General features: G+C 51.3%; 1 protein-coding gene across 1 annotated transcript in view; it reads right to left on the reverse strand.

Moving 5' to 3' along the window:
- RAMP1 (receptor (G protein-coupled) activity modifying protein 1) overlaps nucleotides 1-9,169 on the reverse strand; it is an 11,958-nt gene extending 2,789 nt beyond the window's left edge. The window contains exons 1-3 of the mRNA XM_010291702.1: nucleotides 9,094-9,169; nucleotides 8,802-8,940; nucleotides 5-205 (exon numbers count right to left, since the gene is read on the reverse strand). Of these exons, the coding sequence (XP_010290004.1) occupies nucleotides 5-205; nucleotides 8,802-8,940; nucleotides 9,094-9,169 (416 nt within the window). The remainder of the gene's footprint in view (nucleotides 1-4; nucleotides 206-8,801; nucleotides 8,941-9,093) is intronic.
- Between the last annotated feature and the right edge of the window lie 345 nt (nucleotides 9,170-9,514).

Here is a 9,514-nt window from a genome sequence, read left to right on the forward strand (position 1 = left end):
CAGCAGGGTGACAAGGACAGGCAGCAGGATGAAGGGGCAGAGGATGCTGTTCGGGGGGTCGTGCAGTGCCCGGCCGGAGGGGGAGCAGTTCCTGAAGTACTGCTTGTGGACGGCCACGAAGAACTCATCCACCAGCCGGTTGGGCCAGTAGCAGTCGAGCCTCTCAGCGATCAGCGCCGTGCAGTTCGTCAGCTCCCCATAGGTGCTGCAACACAGACCAGCACCCAGATTTTATAATATAAAATATTATATACTTTCTATTCTAGATGTGCGTATTTGGTATTTGAGACTGTATTTGAGATTGTGATTTGAATTTTGTAGGTGTTCTTTTGAGATTATAGGTAGAGATAGGTATAAAAATATGGGGGTTTTAATTCCCATCAGGTTTTGCCATTTTGACCACATTTTTACATGCCAACCCACAGCCAAAAGCACAAGCAGTTTTCATTTTACAGAGTGAATGAAAAAGCTCACTACTTTACAGAATTAATGAAAACAGAAGTAATATTTACAGCAATAACTAGAAGCAAGGTTTCTGGGGGTTAGTTTATGTTCATTTTTGCAGGATTTCACGGACTGGCGCTATTTGAAAATACTGGTCAGAGCCACATAACCCTCTGGCACCTTTAGACAAAGACCTTCAGGAAACCCAGCCTGAGCCACGGAGCAGCTCGCCCAGCCGCGGGCCTTTGTGGCACCATCCTTTAGCTTGCGTGGGCTCAGCCAAAAGGGAACAGAAATAAGTACATCGAATTTACTTACAAGTCTCCATTTCATTTCCTAAAATAAATAAGGCTTTTTTGAACCAACAGCATGCTTTTGAAGTTCGTGTCTCTGCAATTCGCAGTACCCTGCTTTCGAGGTCCACAGGACCACGACCCACCCCAGCGCTCACCAGCCAGGGAGTCCCTTTTTTGAGGTTTGGTTTGTTGGGGTTTTTTTTCAAACATTTGGAAAATGAGGAGGTGCCCTGAGCAAGAGACACCGCAAAGAGAGGACAGCCCCTGTGCTGGTCCAAACCAGCCACCTTCTGGAAGGACAGGTTTCAAATCCTACTTCCTTTAAACATGGCTATGCATTAAAAAATGGGTATGTGTCATTACCCCCACCACCACCCCAATTACTCACAGCTAATCCTAGAGAAGCAGAGCTAAACAAAACCCGACTATTCAATTAAAAACCCGCCTGGGGGATGAAAGCTTCCCGGCTACTTGCCGCAGCCTCTCTGCATCTCATCAGCCAGGTTTTTGGGCAGGCGGTGGCTGCCTTGCTGTGGCCATTGGCACATGGCAGCGCTGGAGGGAGCCCCTGCAGAGTCCAGTGGTTTAATTAACGGGGCGCCTGGAGCTACTAAAAGCAGCTTCTGCTCAGCATCCCAATGTGCAAAATTACCATTTCCCGTTCATCAGCATCCTTAGGAGATCTCAGGAGCTGAAGCATCTTCGGGAACCAGACAGAAAGAGTTAACAGAGAAGCGAATAAAAGCTATTTTTAAAATTGAAGGGCCGTACAGCAGCCGGCTTAGCCCTTCCCTGGCTCCGACCGTGCTTTCGTGCTGATAAATAGCTGCTCCCATCGTTATACGTGAAGACATGCAAGTAACCAAAGCACAATGGTGTCACCAAGCGAAAGGATAAATTGTAATTACACTTTGCACTTAGGCAGCAGCTGTATTTCAGAGCTCAGATGGGCCCGAGGAGAGGAGCCGCATGGCTGCAGCCCCGCGAGCAGCATAGCGGGGCGAGGAGGTGGCTGTGGGGCTACGACCATCTGTCTAGGCATGGAAGAAGCCCTTCCATTCTGATGGGGGGTCTTGCAGCTTAAGATACCCTGTCTCCTGTCCCTTTTATTTTCATGTCCCCCGTCATTGTTAAAGCCACCCTGCTGGATGCGATCTCAGCCTCAGGAGGAGCCGGGTGGCACTGCGGGCACTGCCATCCACCGGCCCCACACACCCCCAGAGCCCAGCAGGGAGCGAGCAGGAGGAGCCTGGAGGGAAAAGCAAACATTTTCAGCAACAGCTACAAGTGTAGAAGCGACAGCCAGGGCTGCTGCGCTCCTGGGCAAGGGAAAGCAAGTCTGGATGCTCTTCAAGAGATGATTTTCTGCCCTTTGCTTACACAAAGCACTACTTGACCATGATAGTTTTATGAACAGCCAACTAAAAGCACAGCTGAACTCTCAACTGTAGCCGAGTGCTTTAATTTCTCCCACTTTATCTCATTGACCCTTGCCCATCCATCACACGAGCTGCCAATCACCAGCCGAGGCCACCCCTGCCAGCCACACAGGTTCTGAGCCGCCGTGTCTCACGGTGTTCAGAGAACAGTCCTGCAAGACTCCATCCATCATCTGTCCTCACAAGCAGAGCACCAAGACACATGGCATGGAGGACCTTCTCATTACCACCAGCTGCTGTAGAGGGCTACCAAAGGGTTCCACTTGGTGGGATAGGGAGAAACCAGACCCGCTGGACCCAGGCTGCTGCTTACGATGCCTTGTCAGAAGGGACCACAACCCCAACAGAGAGAAGCAGTGTTGACACCTGGGGCTGAGTGTGCCTTCCCTGCCACAGCAAATGTTTGTCCCATTGCAGCACCTGGTTCTCTCTCTCAGCAAGCAGAGCCATGTTACTACATTATCACCAAGCCAGCATGGTCCCACCAGAGAATTCAGCCCGTGCTGATGGTGAAACCTCTTAGGGGAGTATTTTGCTGCCCAGTACAACTGCTCTGCCCTCTTCTTGCCACCCACCTCCTAGCCTAGGAGGGTGACGTCCCCCACCACACTCAGCCAGGCAAAGCTGAGCTGAGCTCCAGGAGCTGCAGGGATGATCACGCTATTTCAGGTGTCCCGAAAGAGGTGTAATCCTCAGTCACAGACTGAAAACTCTCTTTAAAAGCCAAAAGCTTGACTCTACCTGCTCTCAGACAACCCTGCAGCTCATTTGCAAGCCTCCATCTCCCAAAATACCATCTTCTCCAGCTAAGCAAGGGCACAGACCTTCTAAAACAAAGCCTCCAAAGACTATATCCTTGCAAGCAGGAAAAAGGCATCACCAAATCTCAGCCCCGTGTCCCATGCTACAGAGGACCCCAGGTCCCCTGCTGTGCCGGGGACACTACGGGGGTCAGGGTGCTACTGCTGGCTACAGCCCCGGGAAGGGACCCTGCTGCAGCTGAAGCAAAACACAACAGCAGTGACCGACGCTGCTGCAGAAATAGAGCGGCACAGCATGATCACCAGCTCTGCCGCTGTGGCCCAGGCTGTCACCCACTGCCAGGGCAGGCAGCAGTGGGAAGAGGGGGGCCGGGTGTTTATGCAGCCCCCGGGTGCAGCCGTGACTCCCCTGGAGATGATGATGAGGACAGAAACCTAAATTGGCAGCACCAGGGGTGCCTGGGCATTGCAATGCCTGGCAAAACACTCAGATGATTTTTTCTGGGGAGGACCTAAGAAACCTGAATGCCACCGACTGCCACCAACCCCGAATCAGACTTGAGGTGGGGTGTGCAGAGAAATACCCACGCTCTGCATCTTCTCTTCCCTCGCCCCACAGTCCAGGGCTGGCTGCCCTCTAAAACCAGCTGAGCAGGGCCTCGTGGCCGTTACTGAGAGCGGGGGGATTAACCACAGGGCAGATCCCTGGCTGGGCTTCCAACAAGCTCTGCAATGGCTCAGTCCAGTTGGAGTAAATAAGGAGGTAGAGAAGCCACCTGGACCTGCACTGAGGCACGTCCCTGTGGCTTTGCAGAGCAGCCAGAGGATCTATAGATGCGACATCTAAGGATGGTTGTCTCTGACTTCCTAACTTGCCTGGGAGCAAGAGGTAACTGAAGGAGCGGCTGTTTTTAATGCTGTTTGGCAGGGGTTATGAATGGCTGGCGCAGCCCAAAGCTACGTGACACATGCTATTCACGACAGCTGAAAGCCGGGCAAAACCTGGCTGGCAACGGAGGAGTTAGTTAAGAGGATATTTGGAATTAGAGGATGCGACAAAAGCCTTTCCATCGAGTGCCCCATGGGCAGGTATTTGAATCTCTCCTTGCCTCTCACAAGGGCCATCCAGTTGAACATGCAGAAAAAATCCTGGTCAAAGCACTCAGGCTGGTCCTGCTTCCCCCATCCCTGAGGTTGGTGGCTTCAAGGCAAAACGTTCCCAAGTCATGCTCCCTTTTCTCAACTGGGCTTTGGGCTTCTCTGGGATCTTTCCCAGTGCCAATCATCCCCCACAGCCCAGCGAGGGCTCTCCTGGGAACAGCAGCTCCCAGGGGCTCGCCTGTGCTTTGAGATGGAGGGACGGAGGGATGCCGGCAGCTGGAGGAGCGCTGAGCATGGAGAGCGTCCTGAGCTCTCCGTGACGGTCAGTGTGTCCCCAGTGAGCACTAGACATGGGGGGAGAAGCGCCACCTCCTCCTGCCTGCCTCGCCCCCTCCCCGTTTTGCCTTAAATACCAGTATCTTAATTTAAAATCCTTAAAAATGCCTTAAAAGATTAGCTTTATTTACTAAAAAAAATATTAAAAATTGTGGGTTTTGAGCTGATGTAGGATAACACCAGGAACAGGACAGGTTTTCCCAAGCCATCCCACCACTGCAGGCTGCGGGCAGGAAGACAGGCAGCCTGTCCTGAAAAGTACGGCTTTGCTTAATTCTAAATATTTTTTTCCCTACCCAATGTGAACTGCAATTAAAACTGTTTTCTTGTCGTCATGGAAACGGTTTGGGTTTAAAGGATGCTGTGGCAGGAGAAGGCTGAGCGGCACGGGGATGACGTGGGGACGAACACCCGTGGGCAGGACAGGGACGCTGGTGGGAAGCAGTCGTGGACTGATTTATGGTCTGACGGGATCCGAATGCTTACACCACTGCAAATCCTAAGCAATGCCTCTGGTTTTTTACCACTGCAACTGAGACTGGAATTTGATCTGCCATTTATTCCTCGCCAGCGCTGTGGTGCAGATGGTGTTACACTACGGATACCGGTTAGGGTTCACAGGATCACCAGCTCCCTCTTTTTGCCACGAGTATTGGGATTTTTTCCTATCCTCCCTTCAGAAGGAAGGGAGAATGCCGAATTCCGAATTCCTCGCTTCAGAAGGAAAAAAAAAACCAACCAAACAAAACACCACAAGGCTTGCCTTTTGCTTTGTAAATTAAAAGGAAAAATTGATTCCTTCCTCTGCAAGGCTGCAGGGCGAGCCTGGAGACATGGTAAAGGGGTATCCAGAAGGGACCTGGAAACCTGAAGATAAATAAGTAGATAATGAGATAATAAGATAATGGATCAATCTGTTGTCTATAAGATAATGGCTAAATAACCTGAAGACAGGCTGTGAGTGTATTCACAGCTGTGAGAGCAGCCCCACGCGGCGGTAGGAGTGGGGCAGGGTACCAGGCGTGCTGGGAGCTGGCAGCATCGGCACATTTCTGGACCTGGCTGCAGCTGTCAGACCAGCAGGCGGAACACCACGCCGGTGAGCTCCTTCCCCACAGGATGCCCATGGCGATGGGAAAGCATTCCCCAGAGATTTTTAAGTGTGCCACAGGGCGGATATATTTGGGATGAAGGCACCCGGCTTGGCTGGAGTGACACCCGCAGCTGCGGAACTGCTCAGCACAGCGAGCGTTCTCCCGTCCTGCTTGCTGCTGCCCGATGCACCAACACCGTGCAAAAACCACCGTGCCAAGCTGTCCCCCGGCCACAGCCCACTGGTGAGCTAAAACTGTTCAGGAAAAATATCTACAGGTCATTGGGTCCTGCTGATGCATTCGTGGGTGAGCAGCCGGCAGCCCAACCCCTCCAGCACCTCCAGCTCCGCCAGCAGTGCTCTGCCTCCCCAAAATAGCTGCCCCGAGGGAGACCACAGCTAATCCCTCAGCTCAATCGCCATGCCAATGAAGCTGGACCCGGAATCAAAATAGCTAAGTTCATCTTTGGGATAATTGGTCATGCACAGCTGAGGTCGCAGCCAAAGCAGCTCAGCCACCACCATGAAGCAGAGGAGACCACGATGCAGCTCCAGCTTTAAATAACAGGGTGACTGCAAGCCCTGGAAAACAAAACACCATGGTGCTTGGTCTAAATTGCTCTCAGGCCAGGGATCCATGGGACAACGCCGTGGAGGGGCTGGAGAGACCAGCTTACACCATGTGAGCGGGTAGGTGGGCAGCTGATCCAGCAGGCACCGGCACGCACGGCTCCAGCAGGAGCATCTGAGGCCACACCGGATCGCTTATCCTTTGAGGAGGAAGAGAGGGAAGGAAACGAGATCACCCAAGGGAAGACACCTCTCAGAGCAGTCCTTCCTTCCCCAGGGACAGCGTTCATGGCCAACTTCTGGAATGACTTATTTTATTAAAAACTACCTGGCATCCCATTCCTGAAGCGCGTAATGGCTCACACAGATTCCCCTAGTACACGATTTTGCATATCAAATCCCATCAACTTTCCCCAAATAAGCACAACTAAGAAAGCCAGCAGAGCTCAATGGTGTTGGACTGACCTTCTCAGAGAGCTGGTGCTTGTTCTCATTGTCCAAGCCCAACCTCTGCAAACACTCCTGGTCCAAAGAGACCCCTCCGGTACATCTGGACGCAGCGGTACCAGAGATGCAAGAGCTCGGTTAATGCTTCTGAGGGTAAGACGGGAGAATAATCTGCAGCCTATAAATATGGCCAATAAACCACAATTACAAACTCTGCTGAGACAATTCATTTATCCAGATGTTCCCATCATGTCATTCTCAATTGAGCAGTAAATGATGGGCCTAACGGGCAATTCTCCGCTAAATGCCGCATACGAGAAATCACAGCTCCAAACTCAATGCTGCTGATGGTACAGGACCTGTCAGAGGCAGAAACTTCAAATATTTCTCATTCTCATTTTGGACAGGTTTCAAGCATCAAAATTCCTTGGTTTGGGGGAAGATGTGGAAAGGAGATGAGGCTCTAGGCAGGTGTTTTATTTCCATTTCTTCATCTCACACCTGGTGGAAGTCAAGTCCTTCGCCTAAAAGCAGAGGGGCAAAAAAGCCTATGCCACTCCCTGCCCACTGCTGCTGGGGCATCTCCTAACAGTACTTTTTCTCCTAAAAGGGGATGGTGAGTCCCATGCGCACGCAGGGAGCAGGGATGCTGAGCGAGGTGGCGACCCGAAACCCATTTCCTTACAGAGCAGTATATTTACAGCAGTAGCTGAGCTGTTTCTACCTGATTTTCCCAGTGTCCTGAAGGCACAGAAGGATCAAAGGAATGTCATCTCTTAAATAACCCGAGCCTTGTGTTTGCACAGAGCAAATGGACACAATCAAATTAAACACTGCAAGTTTATCAACATTTCCTCCAAGTGCCTCAAGGATAACAAGTTTAGTAGAAGCTATTTAGAAGAAAAACAGGATGTCGGAGATAAAGAACAAACTCTTTAATACACCTCTGCTTCCTGTGCAATGGCTTTGCCGAAGGTCTGGAGGTGGAGATGGATTGCATCTCATCAAGCTTGCAGATAGCACCAAACCAGGACCAAAAGCAAAGTCCTGCCCCTGGGACACACTCAGCCCCTGCATGGGGACAGCCTGGGTTGGGGACAGCTCTGCTGGCATGGCCCCAGGGGTGAGAGCTCACCCCCAGCGCAGCCAGGAGACCCAGGGAGGTGGTTATCCCCTTCTCCTGCCACTCACCACATCTGGATGCTGCCTCCAAAGGTGTCAATAGAGGGGAATAGGTCCTGTGGAGACCCCCAAGGCAGCCGGGGGCTGGAGCAATGGCAGCAGCCCTGGACATTTTTGAGGACCAGATGAGGTTTCTCAGAACCAGAAACCCTCCCACCCTCTTTCCACTCTCTTTTCTTCCCCTCTATTTTGTCACCAGTAAAGGGGAAAGAAAACCCAAGCTGTCCTTCTCAAAAGCTATCTATATATGTCTGTTTACACACACACACATATATATATATTTTAATGTGGCACAGAAGAGAGGGGCATGAAGCGGGAAATCAACCAAAATCTTACAAAAACTCTAATTTTTTTGTGCAAAACACTCATGGCATATGGCAACATCTGCTTGCCATTTCCAACTGGCCGCAATCCCTTGTGTCGCAAAAGCTCATCATTTTGGTCCACCGCTTCATTTTCCCCGAGAAGGGCCATGGCACAACAACGCTGTACGATGCAGAAAGCCAGCCCAGAGTTTTTATTTTCTCTTTTCAGGCCCTCACACCAACACACAGACACTCCTGACCAGTCTTTGCAACTTTACTCAAAACCATCTTGCCAGGAGAATGATTTATGCCATGGTTGGTACCAAAAAATTCATCTCTGCTGATTATAAATAGGAAAGAGCTAATTTGAAGAAAGCGTCATTCAGGTGGTTTGCAATAAAACAAACCCAAAAGAAATGCCAAAAGATCCACCCTCTGGGCCCGGTCATTCAGCCAGTTTTCAACCCATCTCGCTGTGTGCTCCACCAGCCCATACTTCACCAGCTTCTCTCTGAAGATCTTATGGGAGATGGTGTCAGAAGCCTCACTGAAGTCCAGCTAGACAATATCCACTGCTCTCCCCTCCACGCCCACCTCGTGGCCCCTCCACAAGTGAGGGGGATGGGGATGCCCCTTCAGATGGACCCGGCAGGGATAGAGTCAGGGCAGCGTCAGCAGCAAAGAAGAGCGAAACGGCACATTTGTTTCCCCCCACCATGAAATAAAACCCACCGCTGACCTCCTTACACCCCAAAATCAAAGATGGGCGCTGGCGGTCCCGGGACGCCAGGAAGGGAGGAGTGAGCAGAGGGACCTCACTTACTTACCCCACGGTCTCGTCCCAGTCGCACCAGAGCCGCTGCCCGATGCCCTCCATGGTGAGCTGGAACTGCTTCAGGCAGTAGTGTCGGATCATCCAGCCGTAGTCCGCCTCCTGGCACGCCGTCGCCGCGATGAAGTGATGGGCTGGAAGACAGGCGAGGGGTGAGCGGGGTTAGGTGTCACCGCGGTGGGTCATGGCGCAACGACATCCCCTTGCCCCTCACCGTGCAGTTTCCCCACAGCTTTTCATGCAGAGGGCATTGGCCAAAGCAAGGCTGGACATCAGGACAAACCCACACTCAACCAGCTTCTTCAAAACCTCCTTCTCAGGGTTTATTTCCCTCTTCACACCCCTCTGATCCTGCAGCATCATCCTCCATTACCCTCCCAAGTATTCAATGCTAGATAAATCAATTATTCAAAATAAGTCAGGTAAAAAAATAAGTCATAAATAAGTAAGGACACAGATGTATTCTCTGCTGATCACTTGACACACACCTTTGGACTTTAAATTCCCAGTTTTTCCATTTACAAAAAGACTAAGGGTGCGGGGGAAGTTGGGGAATAACCCCACAGCTCCCAGCCAGATTTCTGCTGCTGCTGAGCAAAGGACCCCCTTAAAAATTATCTGCATGGTGCCACACTTGGAAACAAATATCCATCTCCGATGGAGCGGAGGGACAAGTGCGGTGAAATAAATCTCTGGCTGCATGCTGCT

The sequence above is a fragment of the Phaethon lepturus genome, unplaced genomic scaffold, assembly GCF_000687285.1.
Source record: "Phaethon lepturus isolate BGI_N335 unplaced genomic scaffold, ASM68728v1 scaffold9747, whole genome shotgun sequence".
Lineage (NCBI taxonomy): Eukaryota > Metazoa > Chordata > Aves > Phaethontiformes > Phaethontidae > Phaethon > Phaethon lepturus.